The sequence below is a fragment of the Carassius auratus genome, linkage group LG28B, assembly GCF_003368295.1.
Source record: "Carassius auratus strain Wakin linkage group LG28B, ASM336829v1, whole genome shotgun sequence".
NCBI lineage: Eukaryota > Metazoa > Chordata > Actinopteri > Cypriniformes > Cyprinidae > Carassius > Carassius auratus.
In genome coordinates, this window is record NC_039293.1 from 4,464,882 (window position 1) to 4,485,050 (window position 20,169).

Below are 20,169 nucleotides of genomic sequence, written 5' to 3' on the forward strand. Positions count from 1 at the left end.
CAGCACTGAGTTAAAGAGAGTGAACTTAATGTAATGTTTGCTCTGGACATGGATCTGGACACTTGGAGGAGAACAATAACCGCGCGCCTGTGAAACAGCGGATTCACTCAGTGACCGACTTCAGTCCACTTCACATTTCAATCTTCACATTAGTTCATCAGAGGAAACCTGAGCTGTGTCTCCATCCAAAGATTCGAATCTGCGTTAGACTGGAACAACACATTAAACATTAGTGAATAAAGCAGTGTTTAAACCCAAGGAGTCAGAGCAACAGAATCATCTCTTCCTGGTAAACAGCAGTCGAGCCACTGAATATAATGATGTTGATATTTGATGAATGTCTCAGAGCAGCAGAAGAAACACAGAAACACAATAAATGCTGTGAGTGGTTTGAGACAATTCTACAGAAATACTTGGACCACAGACTTTACTCTTTACTTTGATTTCAGAAGCTGTGAAGGAGATCTGAGCTGTTAGTCCAGGTCTCGTGACTCTATCAGTGCGCATGGAGCAGTTTATCCAGCGCTTTCATCACAGTTTATTTGCGTAAAGTCTGTCCTATCCAACTGTGCGCATACGTTTTTATAATCTATGAGCATCTTGGCGTCTCCATCTGGTACACTATTATAAAGACAGGTGGATTGAAACACAGCTTGTTAAAGTCGCGTCAGTTTACACGCGGATCACGGCGTCGCGCAGCCGCGTGCGGTACTGATCCAGCCAGTGTCGGAGTTCGGAGATCCGGTAACCCTCCGGTCCCCTGCCGCCCTGATACACCACCTTCCCGTCCTGGACAATATAGAGTCTGTCGAAATACGCTCCGTACGCGCTGTTGCACGAGTTCTCCATGCTGTCGGCGACTATCGCGACGCCCGGAGCCTCGCGTGCCATCAGCCGCGCCGCGCTCAGCCGCTCCTCCAGACTCCGGTGCTTGCGGATCTGATACGGAGCGTCGGAACTGACCCATCCGTCGGACGGGTGCGCCTCCTCGATGTAGATCACCAGCGCGTCGGCGACGTCCGCGTACCGGAGCACGAGCCGCTGGAACGCCTTGAGACGCGTCATGAACGGAGGTCAGCTGCAGCTGCCGAAATTGAGCACCAGCGGCCTGTGAGCGCGCGCGAAGTCCAGCACGCGTCTGCGCGTCGCGTCGGCGAGCGGAACCACTGCACTGTTGGGCGCGTCGTGTCCGAGGCGCGCGGACTTCAGCCAGTCCAGCTTGTGTCCGTGGAACACCGCTTTGAGCGACTCCCAGCTGAACATGCGGCTGTTGTCGGAGATGCACAGCGGAGGGTCTTCCTCATCCTCCTCCTCCTCATCTTCACTCCTCAGATGGAACAAAACTCTTTTCCTCACGCACAGAAAATCCAGACACCACAGAATGAACGCGGCGACGAGGAAGCGCGGCAGGATCACCAAGCACGCCAGCGCGTTTTTCAGCGCCTTCGACGCATTCATGATCGATCCCAGAAGAGTTTCTGGTGTTCAGCTGCTCAACTTCCCTTTTATGTGATGAATGAGTGTCAGTGAGTCACTCCGCCTCCAAACACACAGGCGCATCACTCATGTTCCGAGATGAGATTCCGTCGAGCACCGAGCGCAGCGCAAACAAGTGCGCTTTAAGATCGAAGCGTCTGCTATTAATGTTGAAAGTCTTGGTGTCTTCAGAAGTTCTCGTCGGTCCTCTTCAGGAGCTGCAGCAGCGCACTGACGCTCTGATCTGAATGAGTGCGCGTCAGTCGATCATCTGAAGACCCTGCGATCTTCCGGATCACGCGCGCAAACCACTGCGCATTCACCGGCGCGCGTCACCAGAGGCTCCTTCAGGCACTATTTCAGTCATCGGTGCATTCTGCCCTGCTGAGACAAACAAACAGACCACAGAAACTATCACAGAATGGGTAATGGTTTAACTGGTTATAATGGAAACTGTGATGGCCCCTGTGTGTTTCTGGAGGTAATTGGTCGCCTTCTATTGGTGGCTTGTTAACACTGGTCTTTACACACACTCTTTAATGCTGCTTAATGCTGTACTTTGATACTGAATCTGAATATCAGAACAGGCACAATTCACTCTGGCTTCTACACTGCATTTTTTACACAGCATTGTTAACTTGGCAGTGGAAAGCAGCTTTATTTAACCGAAACAGAAGAAGAACTGCTCATGTACTCTCAGCTGCGGGGAGGGTCTGTTATACTCCAGTGCTGGAGAATAAAATAACCTTATGTAATATATATTATGCATTAAATGTGACCCTAGACAACAGGGGTACATTTTTGAAATTGAGATTTATGCATCTCATAAAAGCTGAATAAATGAGTTTTCCATTGATGTATGGTTTGTTAGGATAGGACGATATTTGGCAGAGTTCTGAATTGAAACTATATGAAAATCATCTTTAAAGTTGTTCAGATGAAGTTCTTAGCAATGCATATTACTAATCAAACATTAAGTTCTGATATATTTACAGTAGGAGATTTACTAAATATCTTCATGAACATGATCTTTACTTAATATCCTAATGATTTTTGTCATAAAAGAGAAATGTATAATTGTGACTCATACAGTGTATTGTTGTGTATTTCTCCAAATATCCGTCTGTGACACTGATGCTGCTTCTGTGCTGCAGGACACTGATAGAATAAGTGCTAAAATAAGTCTATTTTAAAATAAATTAAATAAGTCTAAACTCTAGACAACATGGAATTTAATCAAACTGAATCGAGAGCTTGTGAATTCATGAATCAATAAATCATTGTTTTTTAAGAAACTGACTGAATGAATGATTCCGATGACTCTCTCTCATGAAGACAGTCACTCGTTTCATTCCTTAAATAATCAGTGTTATTTATTGTATTTTTTTGCTAGTGTTGATGTAGTTATTGTTTCTCACACATGATCTAAAACAGCCGCTGCTTTACTGGATCACCTTTCAACCTAAACATGTAAGATTCTGCACCCTGTATCATATAGCGCTTTAAATATGTTGCAGGTTAAGTTCAGAAGTTCAGAATGCGTTCTATGATGTTCAAAGAACATTTAGCCAGACGAAAATAGGACACACTATTAGTACAGAGTGAGTGTTCATGTGCGCGGTGTATGTTACATGTGAATATCCACAGGAGCACGTCTGTGACGGATGCCAGCGAAGGACAGCGGCGCTTCATGCATTATATTCATCTCTTATTTGCAAATGTGCACGTAAACTCTACATGTGACCCTGGGGAACAACACCAGTCTTAAGGGTCAACTCTTTTGAAAAAAATTGTTTTTACATTGATGTCATCAGACCAGACGAAACCAATAAAACCCATTACAAACGAGGCATTTGTTGATCCACTGCGGACATAATTACTGATTATAAAGACTTATACTGTGTTTTTACGTGTTGTGTTGCGTATCGCGGCTGCATAAACATAAAACCATGTCTGTATTTGTGATCTCAGAAACCACTAACAACAAGCCTCCTCTACACTGCTCAAGACTCACGTAAGAATCATCAGTGATAAATTATTTCAATATTATTAATGTACTTACAGACTGTGAGTCAGAAGCACCAGACCGTCTGCACGTAAGCCACAGACGCAGTGTAGGAAACAGTCCTCGTCCTCCGTAAACTGTGCAGCACACATCTGAATATCTGGGTTGATTTGTTCTGGAACAGGGTTGGAATACAACATAAGCACTGATTTCTAGTTGTGTCCTCTTTCGGAAGATCAAACAAAGTAGTTTTGCTTTCACAAAGAAACACAGCTTCTCCACGACACGACAGCAGCAGAAACAGAGATGTCTTCTTTCTTTGTGTGAACATTTAAGCGGCGTTATCTTCCCACACAGTGATGTAGAGATGTGGGGGCGTGTTTAACGAGGCGTTTTAGGAGGACACTGGGAGTTCTGTTTTGTGTCTGGGAGTGTAAACCCTTCCAGTGTCTTCTGCTGTATCCTCACACGGAGACAAACTAAGCTTTCAGATTATGATGAAACTCACTCTCAAGACTCTTTCAGGAGAAACAACCCTTCTTTCCGTTATAGTTCTTAATGGATTCTACCCAAACACATTCAGGCTGTTGAGATATCTGCGTATTTGTGAAAGCAACAAAATAATCTGGTTTCATTGTGGCATTCTTCAGGATAAAGTGAACACATAATCATGTCAGAGGAACAAGACTGTGTGTCTAGATGCGTCGTCTCGGTCTTCAGATGAAAGCGGCGTCTCTCTGTAAACCGGATTACGGTGTTTCCATGGAAGCAGCTTCTTATTCTCTCTGTTCTTCTGACTGTCATGAGTTCATTCTGCCGAACGTGTGTTGCTTAACCTTGTTTCTTCACTCAATTTAAGAGAGTCTGTTGTGTTCCAAACAGAGGGATGCAGTGCTAAATCAGAACTACATCTTCATCATCTCGACTGCAGTCCTTCAGAAACATCTCTATTCTCGTCTGAGTCAAGTCTCCTTTATTTATACAGCGGTTTTAACAATACAGATCGTGTCACAGCACTTTACAGTATTAAATAGGATAATAGTGTCTCAATAACGCAGAAGGACACTACTAAAACACTCAGAATTTCATCATTGAATTCCAGTGATGTCATCCTCCAGCTCAGTTCAGTTTCATAGCATCTGTGTAATTAAGTCAGATTGAGATTGTGATCCACGAACCCCGTCCGGATCTGCATCTCTCAGTTTAGTGTGTGTTTATGAGTGTTCTTCAGGAATGATTGATTTATTCTCTAGGCCTCTGTCTGCTTGGCTTGTAACCCAGTTACCTTCTGTAAAGCGAGCTGGCTCTTGGCAGCGGCGCTGGGTTTATCTGAGGACAGCGAGCTGGAAAATCACCCAGTGTGATGCACAGGCTTACTGATGTGGCTCAGGTCCAGCGCTGATGAAACACCATGAAGACGGTCACCGGCGAGCTGTCATCATCATCCTCCGATTCCCAGCGTCCCTTGCTCCGCTCACACAAACCGGCGGTCGCGGTCGCAGAGGGACACATCTCATATTCTCACAGTCACGAGACTCTCTATGTGTATTCTTCTCTCAAACTCAATGGTTCTATGTTTTGTACAAAGATGCACACATTCCTCGTGTGCCACTGTATACAGCGAGATGAGTTCTGGGGCAGTGTGTGTGTGTGTGTGTGTGTGATGACACCCAGGTTCAGTCTTATCACCACATGACTGCAGCTCCACTGACTCCATCTGCCAATGCTCTGATGAGATACACACGTGGAAGAAACATTGCAAAAACTGAAAGCTATAAACATGAGTGTGAATGTGTTGACACGTACAACAAACTGTAGTTTCTTGAGTAACTGGTCGATTCTAGGAGTCCCGAGCGAGTGTATTTCTTCTTCTGTGGAAGAGCTTTGCTTGATTTAACGAGCTCAGAGAGCTGGAATGAAAGGCCTGTAACCCCTCATTTCAGTCTCATCAGCTTTTATTTTATTGTTACTGCTTCTAACACTCGCTCTGGAGATATGCACTGATTTATTTGTGTCACAGTGACTATCTACATTCTCACATCATGAAAACATTTCCAAACAGGCACTTATTTAATATCGTAAACCAGTATGAATAAACAGACTTCTGAGAGTGGTGTAATGCTAGTTTGAAATTGATCTGATCTAAATAGCCAGCTATTCATCTTTCAGAATAGTTTCTATAGAGTATATCCACCTGCAAAAAACACTTTTCAAACTCTTGAATTTTCCTCATGACTGTTATTTGTAATGTTCGCCAGAAAGCTCAAAGTCTGTAAGCTGATTTTCAGCACAAAACAATCAAAGCCTTTAATTTCCCGCAGAAACATTTGAATAATCTTGCATTAACTTCTGGACAAACCCTCGGTCTCAGTCATACTCCTCATCTTAGACACACTTTGACCAAAGAGTCTAGACCGAAAACACCAGAATAATTGTTAGTCCCCTGAAGTGTTAGATCATAGATGCGAATGCAAGAACATTGCAATGACGACTAAGTAACTGATACATTTAAAAATTAAAAGACGAAACCTACCACAATGTGGTGTTACAATATGGGTAACACTTTCAATAGGTTCTCATATGGTAAAATTACTTAACATGAACTAATAATATTTCATTATAAATGCATTAAATAATGTTACAGACAACAACTTTTGACATAAAATGTAGAACTAAAAGTTGGGATAAACATTAACTAAGATGAATAAATTCTGCAGATGAATTGCTCATTGTTAGTTTGTTACCAAATGAACACTTATTGTACCAAATATTTACCATTGTACCAAATATGTACGCCAAAAAATTTAAATAAAGATTACTGGAGTCAATCTCACTTAGATTCTTCTACTTAAACGTGATATGTTTAACTCAACAAGTCATATGTTTAACTCAACAAGTCACTTGTCATTTCTTTAAACTGATCAGTGGAATTGCTATTTGTGAGTGAAAATCATTTCCAGGTAAATCCCGCTCCAGATCTCAGTGTAACTCTTTCAAACCATCGAGTGTTCTTCGAAGGGTTCCTCTCTGTGTTCATGGAGGTTCTCACCGCGACAGGAATGCAAATATAACACCACTTCAGTCCGCTCTCAAACACAGGATATTAATACCATGAACGCCTCACATCTCACACTGCAGCACATTCAGATTCACTCTGGAACTTCCTCTCACTTTCCTGTATTTGAATCTTAAAGAATTTCACCAGAATTTATAAGTTAGGACAGAAATAATTGCAGCTGCTTTAAATAATAATGTTTCTCCACTGACATTTAAAGAGAAAACCTCATCTTCTCCAGCTGAAGTGTTCATCTTCCAGATGCACTCAGTATTTCAGATATATTTAGACGTGTTTTCCCCGAACACACACACTGACAAACGTCGGCCAGATTCCAGGAGGTCAAAGGCCAACATGTGCGCCCTATGAAGTGCACTCACTGATCAGCATCATGTGTAACACAATCTGCTGCACATCAGAAACGGTTTCACACAAGCAGACAGAATGACTGATGACTTCAGAAGCATGTGCTGCACAAGTGCTTTCTGTCTCTGCATTCAGAATATTCTCATGCACTAACATGCATTTATGTGTCTGTATTTCTGTGTGGACACGAGAACATCAGAGCAGGTAAAGTGTGTCTGATATTTGGTCACGTGTCGGTTGCCATGGGAGATAAAGTCCCGTCTGTCTCTCCGGCAACTCAGCGTTTTCATTTTCAGTAGAATGAGCAGCTTTATAATGTGCTGCTTATGCAATCAGCCCGTGTGTGTGTGAGTGTGTGTGTGTGTGTGTGTGTGTGTGATTGGCTCGCTCCTCGCAGCTCTCGTCAGGTCTGAGCGGGAGACGCAGACGGTCGGTGCGCATGCGCACTGCTCTGAGGTCGAACGAGGACAAACTCAACCTCTTTATATTCGTGTATCATACAGCCACATATTCATCTCTACAGCTCTCTTCACGATCCACACTGTTTCAAAGCAGATTAACAGAAATCAGTCATGATGCTAATGTTTATAACAAAAAAAATCTCATTTTATGCCTTTAATCGCATTTATCAGATTAGAGCTGGATAGTTACATTTTGCAACTTTATAAACAATCAGTTGATATTTTCCATATATGATATAGTCCTATGGCTTTATGTGAGCATGCATGCGGATAAAGATAATCTGGATATACAGATATCATACACATGTCGTGATCTGATGTGATGTGACAGAGGAGCCTCGGACTCGATCTGTCGTGTTCTGCAGGAGTCTGCTCTGTGTGTGATTCTCTGCAGGAGTCTCTCCATCTGCCTCCGATCACAGACACAGAGAGGAGGTGAAATATGTTCATGTTCAGCTCGTGCTTTCTAATACATCTGCCTGAACATGATTCCAGTAGCACTTTAACATGATACAGTGCTGTGTGCACGTGTCTGAAAACTTGAACAATTAGTAATTGCCTCTGTATGAAACAAGGGACATTCTAAAATGCTAAACGTGGCTTAATGAATCAATACAGTGTTTTAAACTACACTAAACAAATGATTAATAAATCATACTATATAGCCTTCAGATAAGCAGAGTAGCCTACATAATAAAACACTGTTTTAATTCATCCACGTCGATGTTTGTTCTTACAACAGTTTAGTAGCTACGGAAGAAAACGCTTAAGGCATTATTAAACGCGTTGTATTCGTATCCTGGACTCATCTGCTTGTCTGTACATATTTATTAATAACATGTTTACACAGTTACACTAATATAATTAATAGAAGAGAAAGAAATGCGTTTTTTTTTGTGGTTAAAACATTTCTGCGGTTTAATCGCTTATTTTTAACCATTTTAATGTCCAATTCGAACTGTTATTAGTTTTCTTGCCTCAGTATCTTCAGCAGCTAAACTAGTAAACACTGCTGAGTGTGTGTTTCTGAGAGACACAGCTCATGGAAGATATTTCTGTCTTCTGACCGATCTAATATAATCCTCCGATATATTTTTCCTTTTATTAAGTCTTTTACTACAGATGCAAATGTGAACTATTTGTTGCAGTCTGCGTTCACTATAGAAATCTCTGATCTCAGAACCTCAGAAATGTCAAAGGGTCCATTTAAAAAAAAAACTTATTTGAGTTTTAGAGACGCATTTTTAGATCAAGCTCGTTAAATCAGTGTGAACGGCTCCAGAACTGCTTTTGAACGCAGTAATTCGATTCAAGAGTTAATGTGGATTAAAGCAGTGAGTAACAGTAAGAACACGGTTCTGTAAGACTAATTTTATTAAACGAAGTAATCATCTCTGAACAAACACTGGAAGCTGTATGATGACAGCTGATGTGTGTGAACTGAAGAAGACATGAAATCTGGCGCAAGTTGATGATAAAACAGTGTCGATCTGTCTATTATTACACACTAACCATCAAGCGTTTCATTCACTGTGAGAAACCTGATGAGTAGTTCAGTCATCATCCTTATCTTTATTTCATCACTTACAGTCTATAAAACCAAGCCTTGGCTGCTTGTTTATCATGAGCAGGTTTAGACTGAAGACGAACCCTGAGGCTCACATTAAAACCAGACATCTATCTGAGCCTGAAGATGACAGACTCGGATCATGAAGACCGGTCAGAACCAGAGACGGCTTCGGTTCTTCAGTTCTAGAGCGACTTTATTGTGTTGTTCCTGGATCAAACCTTCAGCCTTTCACTTACCAACCCTTGCTCATCAGCAGTGAATGGGTGCCGTCAGAATGTGAACTGATGGACTGGAGTGCTGTGGACTATTGTGATGTTTTTATCATGTTTAGACGGCACCCATTCACTGCAGAGCATCCATTGATGAGACACTGATGCAGTGCTACATTTCTACAAACCTGATGAAGAAACACACTCATCCTGATCTTTAATCTACTTCCTGTTCTAGTAGAAGTGGTCCAGAGAGGAGTCTGAAGAACTGACGTCATGATTGGCGTCATGTGGACCCTCAGTCATGTAGATGTTGTGTAACAGCCTGGAGCTCATGCTCAAACAGAGGTTCATCAGAGGACGGGAGATGGCAAACGTAAAGGCTTTAATGTGACGAACACAAACGCAGTAATTCTCCTCAGAAGATAACAGAAGAGTTTACATCTGCAGGTCCTTCTCTCATTAATAACTGAAGTGAGAGTATGGACTCAACGGCTGTGATGAGATGATTTACAGTAAACCGACTGATTGTTAGCATCCCTGGAGAACCAGAGACTTCCAAAGCTTCCCAGAACGATGAGTGCATGTAACTCACTTTACACATGACTCTGACAGCTCTGATGGATCAGCCTCTTTACTCTACATCACATCCAACACTCTTAGTAAATATGGCTTCTTTCCTGTTTTACTGTCAGCTCTTTCTGATGTGAGCTCATATAAATCTTCATCTAATATCCCAGACCCTAAATAACTCGGAGGTATTATACTTAAAGATTTTAGTGTGGTTTACACTATAAAAAATCACTTCATAGTCAATACATACAGTATAAATCCATCGAATAATTTGCAAGGGGTCGTGTTATATTCAGATGTGAAGGGTGCTTGTTAGACACAACCGTCTCACACACACACACACACACACACACTCTTTTTTTCTCTCTCTCTCTCTCTCACACACACACACACACACACACACACACACACACACACACACACACACAAATAATCAAACGTTCTGTTCGTTATGGGGTCTGCAGAGTCAAAGCTGTAACTATATTGTCGAATGTGATGCATTTCATAAGATTAGATGTGTTTCTAAAGCAGTGTGTATTATGTAAGCAGAGCATGCAGGGATTCCAGAGGAACAGAAGACACATTCAGAATCATTTCGCCGGTCTTCAATTCCTGGAAACAGTCCGAGACAAAAGCGTAATGTTTTTCTATGAAGGGGTAAAGGAGTTTCCAGCTGGTCCTCTGATCTTTCTCCTCTCCCTCACTGTGTTCATGGGCACAGCTTCAGAATCACACAGAAACGGACGAGACGTCTCCATCAGAGAGAGCTGACAGATAACTGCGGAGCGTCCACACACCTGCTGTCCTCAGACCGCAGCTCAACCTCTGGTTTACAGCTATACACAGCTAACATCCTCACACACACATATATACCACACATACTGATGTAAACACTGCAGCTGGATGGAGCTTATTTTTGACATTTAAAGTATATTTATTTTCAGCCTTCATACACCAAAATATAGCTAAAAATGTATGGCAAGAAAACAGATTTCCAGTCTTACAGACTTCATTTATTTTGTTTTAAAATGTGCTCCAGACAATAAAGTTTTCCTTCAAATGTGGCATATCAATCTATTTTCTGAGATTAAAATAAAGGCTATTCATTAACTAAAAATATTTGTATATTTCTAAAATGTACTTCCAAAAAATGGACAAATATATATTTATAGAAGGGTAATTCTACAGAAATGTCCACCTTTGATATGGCAAGATGTCATAAAATGTTTTTATTTTTCTAACATTTAAACTTAGTCCACATTATTAGATTACCTTTTGACTTTATGAATACACATAAATGACAGCTGGATTTTTGTTGTTGTTTTTTGTTGTCTCTTTTATGCATTTATTGACCTGTTAAAGGTGGTGACACGAGTGACAAGTTTCATGAAACATGTATTTTCCAGTATGTCTGTAGCAAGGAATCTAACCACATGCTGTCAGTCATGGTATACTCACTACATTAAGTCGTGTAATCCATTTGTATTTTAGTGTTTTACAGTTCCCTAACAATAAAGCAGTTCACATCAGTGAGTTCAGGTGAAATCATGAGATAAATCAGAAGATTTCTGATCACTGAAACGAGACGGGCCTTTCTGCAGAGATCTAAGTCTAGTGATGTCATCAGTGGGGGTCTATTTCAAAAGAAACTCTTTTTGTTAAACACCAGTGACTCGACTCCAGGGGAACACTACTTTCATTATATATTTTAGAATTTTATTCTGTTTTGTTTTAAATGCCATTTACATCATATATTTGATCATTATCAACACAATATTTTAAACGGCAATATTATAACCCTGTTTTTGATCTTCCCATCTGTACATAGCTGTAGGGACCAGCAGTTTTGTGGAGTCTGTAATTCTATAATTAGTCTAAATAAAATAAATTCACATTGATGGCTCACGAAGGTGTAACTGTCTAATACTATATTGTTTCATTTTAAAATATAAAGAAGTGCGTGTAACATTTCTATCGGTCTATATCTTCATCAAGCTCTATTAAAACCGGAAAGACTCTGGAAACACTGATGAGATACAAAACCAGGCATCAAACTGAAAAAATACGCGAAATAAAACGAGACACGTTCAGAATGAAAATGACTGACTGAAAGCGAAATCTAGTCGATAGATCTCACAAACCAAGTCATATAACTAACTGTGAGATGCATCTCTGGCCAGTGTTTTAATATCACTGCTGTCCTAAACACGAGTCTTAATATTTCAGCTTCTAACCACACAAACACATCCTCAGTGGGTTACACCAGAGATATATATCTCTATATCCACACAATGATCAGCATCACTCACCTCACACTTCCATCGAGGATATTTCATCATGAAGACACGACAAACAGCTTTATTTCATTCCGAATGAAAAGCGTTCAGAGGTGAGTGAGACGGAAACAGTCAGAGAAAGAGAAGCTTGTTCCGAGTCTGACCGGAAGATGGCAGCAAACACCGTCCCCTGACCAGCTACAGTCCAGGAACAAACGAGCGGTCATTCACCTCCATCCATGACCAATACACCTCAAGAATCAGCAGAAATCTGAGCTAGTGTAGAGGAAGAAGTTCTGTTCTTTTATAAGACCTTCTGAGACCAAATAAAAGAAGAAGAAGGAGGAATAAACAGACCTGGACACAGCATGGTGATATAGTCTGTGATGTACAGAAGATCAAGAATATTAAAGTCTTGTGTTCTGTGAAAATGATCAAAAAAGAAGCGTTTATGTTTAAAACGATAGTTAATATCTAACAATGAGTTCAGAAAAAACAACTTCATTTAAAAAGAAAACAAGTTTCTGTGGGTCTGAAAAACTCTTCGTCTTTCCACAAATGAACGCCTCAAAAAAATGTGCCATTAAATGTTATATACACTGCAAAAAAGAATATCGCTTGTGTATTTCTGTTTTCCAGTAGAAATATCTGCGAATCATTGCTCTTTTGTTGATTTCCATTGCTTCCATCGTCCTGATCTGGACAAAAGCTTCTGCTGAATGACTAAATATCTAAATATTCTTAAATCAACATGAATTTATTGCAAATGCAAAATGTTTTATAAATTGAATAAAATGATGCTTTTAAACAAGAACAAACATCCATCAGTGAGGAATGAAAGCGCTAGTTAAAAAGAGGCAAACCCATATCCGTCCAGACAGCATGAGCAATCAGAAATATGAATAATCTGCATTGTTCATGGAGCTGAAAACAATGGTTTATTTAGTGCTACATTAATCATTTGTTCACATGTAAATATGTGCATGAAAATGAAACGCTCAGGTGATGAAAACATGAAGATAAGGTGAATCTGTTGATGCAGCTTTAACCATGAACTAGTCACTGAACTCAAACACTGAGTGTAACTAGAGTTAACTAGAAACCATGTATTTCTGTGTGTGTGTGGTTCGCTGTACATCTTAAAAACCCTGAAATACCGCAGCTGTGTCTCATGTTCTCTCTGTGTAAAGCACCTCAGCTCTCGGTCACGCGTCAGCTTCATATAGACGTGTAAAGCCTGCTGTAGTTGCTCATCCTGATGTTCTCCGGCAGGATGATGTTGAGTGAACGCTGCTCGAGGTCAGATGCTCTCAGGAGCTGATCTCTCTGCTGTCGCACCAGCTGGCTGTATTTAGTGTTGGCCATCCACGTCTCACAGCGGGAGAAGAAGACGATGCCCGACGTGACCAGGATCACCAGACAGGTGAGGAGACCCAGGACAGAGAAGCAGATGATCTGGCTGCGGGTGACCAGTGGATCAGACTCGACCGGACGCTGCAGCTTGTGGAAAGTGTGACCTGACACCTTCACCCGGGGTCTGTGCTTGAGCCGGCTGAGGTGGAGCTCACAGGACGAGCCGGTGAATCCAGGAGCACAGAGACAAGAGTCACTCGTGTTCACACAGGTTCCTCCGTTCTGACAGAGAGAGCTGCGGAGGAGAGCGAACACATCAGATAAAAACATGACTTTTCATTATCAGTGTCCTGCAGCACAGAAGCAGCATCAGTGTCTCAGACGGATATTTGGAGAAATACACAACAATACACTGTATGAGTCACAATTATACATTTCTCTTTTATGACAAAAATCATTAGGATATTAAGTAAAGATCATGTTCATGAAGATATTTAGTAAATCTCCTACTGTAAATATATCAGAACTTAATGTTTGATTAGTAATATGCATTGCTAAGAACTTCATCTGAACAACTTTAAAGATGATTTTCTCAATATTTAGATTTTTTTGCTCCCTCAGATTCCAGATCACTGGAGAGATTTATCTCAATTTTGACTGGTTTGGTGATCCAGGGTCACATCTAGCAAAATATCAAAAGAATTTACACTTTTTAATTAAAATGTTACACAAATGTAGTTTTTTAAATGTGAAATATGAAGTCTTAGACACTTTAACACTTCTTTTTTTGGCTTGAATTGATCTGAATAATGACTGTATTGTTATGCCGTACACTGAATCAAATTTCCTTCATGACTGAAGAATTTAGCAATATTGACTGAAAAACTACACTGTCGTCTGATTTACAGCGGAATTTGAGTTTGTTTAAGATTTGATGAAGTCTGCATCACTGTTTCTGGTATCTTCCTGTTTATTACTGTACAGCTGCTTTGAAACCATCTGTATTGTGTAAAACAGAGAAATAAATGTGACTCGAGTTGAAAAGTGTAAAGATGTGTTCAAATAAGGTCAAATAAGGATGATGTATGCAGTCTATGAGATATTTCTGACATGTTTTTCACTCGAGATGTTTAACAGGGGACACAGTGTCGTTCTGTCTCTTCTTCAGAGAGAATCAGGCACCTCTTCTCTGAACACGCTCCTGTCTTCAGCTCACAGTTTTCCCCGGTGTGTCCAGGAGAACAGAGACAGACGTGTCCTCCTCCTCTGGTCTGCACACAGGTAGAGTTTCCTGAGCAGAGCTTTGATGAACACCGGTGAACCTCTGAGAGAAAACAACAGATGCACACAGTTACCGTCACAGCACAGCTCCAGCATTCACACAACACTACACAACACTACACAACACTACAATACACAACTCTACACTACACTACACTACACTACACTACACGACACTACACGACACTACACTACACAACACTACACTACACAACACTACACAACACTACACTACACAACACTACACTACACAACACTACACAACACTACACTACACAACACTACACTACACAACACTACACAACACTACACTACACGACACTACACTACACAACACTACACGACACTACACTACACAACACTACACTACACAACACTACACAACACTACACTACACAACACTACACTACACTACACTACACGACACTACACGACACTACACTACACAACACTACACTACACAACACTACACAACACTACAATACACAACTCTACACTACACTACACTACACTACACTACACGACACTACACAACACGACACTACACTACACTACACTACACGACACAACACTACACTACACTACACGACACGACACTACACTACACTACACTACACTACACTACACTACACTACAATACAATACTGTACACTACACTACACTACACTACACTACACTACACAACACTACACTACACTACACTACACTACACTACACCACACCACACAACACTACACTACACTACACTACACTACACTACACAACACTACACTACACTACACTACACTACACTACACTACACAACACTACACTACACTACAGTACACCACACCACACAACACTACACTACACTACACTACACTACACTACACAACACAACACTACACTACACTACACTACACTACACTACACTACACTACACAACACTACACTACACTACACTACACTACACTACACTACACAACACTACACTACACTACACTACACTACACTACACTACACAACACTACACTACACTACACAACACTACACGACACTACACTACACAACACTACACTACACAACACTACACAACACTACACTACACAACACTACACTACACTACACTACACGACACTACACGACACTACACTACACAACACTACACTACACAACACTACACAACACTACAATACACAACTCTACACTACACTACACTACACTACACTACACGACACTACACAACACGACACTACACTACACTACACTACACGACACAACACTACACTACACTACACGACACGACACTACACTACACTACACTACACTACACTACACTACACTACAATACAATACTGTACACTACACTACACTACACTACACTACACTACACAACACTACACTACACTACACTACACTACAATACTGTACACTACACTACACTACACAATACTACCCAACACTACACTACACAACACTATACTACACTACACTACACTACACAACACTACACTACACTACACTACACTACACAACACTACACTACACTACACTACACTACACAACACTACACTACACTACACTACACTACACTACACAACACTACACTACACTACACTACACAACACTACACTACACTACACTACACTACACAACACTACACTACACTACACTACACTACACAACACTACACTACACTACACCACACCACACAACACTACACTACACTACACTACACTACACTACACAACACTACACTACACTACACTACACAACACTACACTACACTACACTACACTACACAACACTACACTACACTACACTACACTACACAACACTACACTACACTACACTACACTACACAACACTACACTACACTACACTACACTACACCACACCACACACACTACACTACACTACACTACACTACACTACACAACACTACACTACACTACACTACACTACACTACACTACACAACACTACACAACACTACACTACACTACACTACACAACACTACACTACACTACACTACACTACACAACACTACACTACACTACACTACACAACACTACACTACACTACACTACACTACACTACACAACACTACACTACACTACACTACACTACACCACACCACACAACACTACACTACACTACACTACACTACACTACACAACACTACACTACACTACACTACACTACACTACACTACACAGCACTACACAACACTACACTACACAACACTACACTACACTACAGTACACGACACTACACTACACTACAGTACACGACAGTACACTACACTACACTACACTACACTACAGTACACTACACAACACTACACTACACTACAGTACACTACACAACACTACACTACAGTACACTACACAACACTACACTACACTACCCAACACGACACTACACTACACTACACTACACAACACTACACTACACTACACTACACAACAATACACTACACTACAGTACACTACACAACACTACACTACACTACAGTACACTACACAACACTACACTACAGTACACTACACAACACTACACTACACTACCCAACACGACACTACACTACACTACACTACACAACACTACACTACACTACACTACACAACACTACACTACACTACAGTACACTACACAACACTACACTACACTACACAACAATACACGACACTACACTACACTACACTACACTACACTACACAACAATACACTACACTACACTACACAACACTACACTACACTCTTCACACACTCTGTGAACACAGTCAGGTGAAGGAACACACTGATCACACACCGCACCGCGCCAACCTGCTCTGCACCTGTAACACACACACACACACACACACACACACACACGCACACACACACACATCTTTCTTAAGAACATTCGTAACCCTGCAGCACAGAAGCAGCATCAGTGTCACAGACGGATATTTGGAGAAATACACAACACTGTATGAGTCACAATTATACATTTCTCTTTTATGACAGAAATCATTAGGATATTAAGTAAAGATCATGTTCATGAAGATATTTAGTAAATCTCCTACTGTAAATATATCAGAACTTAATGTTTGATTAGTAATATGCATTGCTAAGAACTTCATCTGAACAACTTTAAAGATGATTTTCTCAATATTTAGATTTTTTTGCTCCCTCAGATTCCAGATTTTCATCTCAGACAAATATTGTCCTCCGAACAAACCACACATCACTGGAGAGATCATTTATTCAGATGATGATGATGACACAACAACGCTGACTCTTATGACTGGTTTTGTGGTCAGGGTTACATAAGTGAGGCTCTTCTAGTCATAGTTTGAAATCTCTCACACACTGACAGCATTCAATAGTTCAAGTTCCTAAAAATATGAAATACCCCAACACACACACACACACACACACACACCTGCATTCTCCAGACTGCTCACAGAAGCCGTGATGACATCAAGCTCCACATGCTGAATCTAAACACACACACACACACACACACACACACACACACGCGCATTACTGATGAATAAACACTGGCATGTAATTTATCATGTCTCTGAACTCTAACACATGTAGTTGACTGACAGCAGTAGAAACGCAACAGATACTGATGATGCTCGTCACTACATCAGTGAAGTAAGAGTGATATAGCCTAGTGTAAATATTAATATCGATATTTCACCTTGAGCAGAAACAGGCGCGCAGAAGAGCAGCAGAAATGAGAATCCGAGCCGGAGAAATACATTCATCCTCCCGCAGCTCGATCCTCGATCCTCCGCTGATAATCACCTTCACATGATCACACAACCTGACCGCTGCGCGCGCGACCTGGACATCACTGAACTAAACTAGTCCTCCAGCTGCTTAACTTAGCTAAACTAGTCCTCCAGCTTCCTAACTCAGCTAAACTAGTCCTTCAGCTGCCTAACTCAGCTAAACTAGTCCTCCAGCTTCCTAACTCAGAGCGCTGGAAACAGAAACTCATCTGATGAGAAAGTGCGCGACGGTCAGATGATTTAGATCTGTGAATCCGACTGAAGCTCCACGAGCTGCTGCTGCATCTGCCTTACACACAGCGCTGAGCTCCACCCATCACCTAACTACACACAAAACACAGCTAAACTAAACCCCACCCGTCACCAGGGGCGGATCTAGAGAAATATTGATGGGGTGGCGAGAAGGGGGCAGAAATTTTTGAGGGGTGGCAGACGTATACTGAATATATACTGAATTTAGTCACAGTTATCACAGATTGATGATAAATATATGTACACACTACAAAAGGACACAGGCTATCATTTACAAACTTAATCTCATGCAATCAATGTCTTGCATTTGAAACAGTTCATATAAGGAATAAGTGACCATACCCCATAAGCACCACACACTCACTAATGCATACAGTATGCATCCACATGTCATTAAGAGCATTATAAAAGATTCAGTGTTATCAATATGTCAATTTATTATAAGAAACACAAGATTTTAACAGCCATTTCCAGCTGGGGAGACTCAACTGATTTTCTACAGTTTAGTGTTAATCATCATCTAACTCAACCAGTCAAGAGCTACATTTAGCCTTAGATGTTATATGAATATGGTCCTGAAGCATAGCTTTTATTAGCTGACAATAATAATAAATAAATAAACATTATAGGCACAAATACAAATGTACTTTTAAAAAATTGTTTTTGAAAAATATAGTGTTATTGTTTTGGCAAGCTTGAATTAAAACTTCTATGAAAACTTGTGTGATATTCCTTTAAAATAATGTTTAAGTATATCTTTTTTTAAGTAGGCTATATTTTACTGTGCAATTTCTTACATTATTTCTTTGAGTTAGACCAAACTTTTATTTTGGTGGGTTGTAACCAGAGTTTCTGTGTTTATTAATAAACTATTATTATTAGCTATTAAGTCTACATGACGTATATCATACTCTACTGTGCAATATTACTATAGTTCTGTTTGAATTTCTTCAAGTTATAACGAGATTTATTTTGCCAGGTTGTCATAAAGACATTGCCGTTTCTGTCTGTGTATACGATACGAATGAATGACGATAGTTTTATCAAATGAAATGGTGAAATCCTCTCATTGCGCACTGACGTACACATGTGTAGCCTACATCATGTGTTAATATAGTGAAGAGCTGAAAACACCACGCGTGCTTCAGTGTGTGTGTGTGTGTGTGTGTGTGTGTGTGTGTGTGTGTGTGTGTGTGTGTGTGTGTGTGTGTGTGTGTGTGTGTGTGTGAGTGTGTGTGTGTGTGTGTGTGTGTGTGTGTGTGTGTGTAGAGCACACATTCCCAGAGACGTGTAGAACAACACCTTCAGGGCCGCTGCTGTCCAAATGTGTGTCCTGAGCAGGAGTGTATTGTTGTGCCCCCTTCCTCAAATATGAAATAAACACCTACTATAGAGGTGAAAAAATAACTTTAATCAAATAAAAACTAAATGAATAAATTGTATTATTTACAAATCACAATTGTAGCTCTCCACATTTACCTGTGGCTATAACTTTATTATGACTCTAATTTATTTTATAGTC

General features: G+C 40.7%; 1 protein-coding gene and 1 pseudogene across 2 annotated transcripts; both read right to left on the reverse strand.

The window, feature by feature from the left end:
- Positions 1–550: 550 nt before the first annotated feature.
- LOC113067800 (thyroxine 5-deiodinase-like) lies at positions 551–2,197 on the reverse strand (annotated as a pseudogene).
- An 8,505-nt stretch (positions 2,198–10,702) lies between these two features.
- Positions 10,703–18,702, reverse strand: LOC113067804 (protein delta homolog 1-like). Of its 2 annotated transcripts, XM_026240272.1 has the most exons (4): positions 18,302–18,702; positions 18,035–18,092; positions 14,527–14,668; positions 10,703–13,639 (listed from the first exon to the last, which is right to left on the reverse strand). In XM_026240272.1, the coding sequence occupies exons 1-4, from the start codon at positions 18,362–18,364 to the stop codon at positions 13,210–13,212; spliced, it is 693 nt and encodes a 230-aa protein (XP_026096057.1). In that variant the 5' UTR covers positions 18,365–18,702; the 3' UTR covers positions 10,703–13,209. The 2 variants fall into 2 exon arrangements, with proteins under 2 accessions (XP_026096057.1, XP_026096058.1); XM_026240273.1 differs by lacking the exon at positions 18,035–18,092.
- Between the last annotated feature and the right edge of the window lie 1,467 nt (positions 18,703–20,169).

What these genes read in the sequence shown, in the direction of transcription:
- LOC113067804 (XM_026240272.1), bottom strand. Translation starts at nt 18,364, where the DNA reads ATGTATTTCTCCGGCTCGGATTCTCATTTCTGCTGCTCTTCTGCGCGC. An exon ending in GAGCAGTCTGGAGAATGCAG is followed by an intron (nt 14,669 to 18,034) that starts GTGTGTGTGTGT and finishes GTTTTCTCTCAG; the next exon opens with AGGTTCACCGGTGTTCATCA. An exon ending in GGAGCGTGTTCAGAGAAGAG is followed by an intron (nt 13,640 to 14,526) that starts GTGCCTGATTCT and finishes TCTCCTCCGCAG; the next exon opens with CTCTCTCTGTCAGAACGGAG.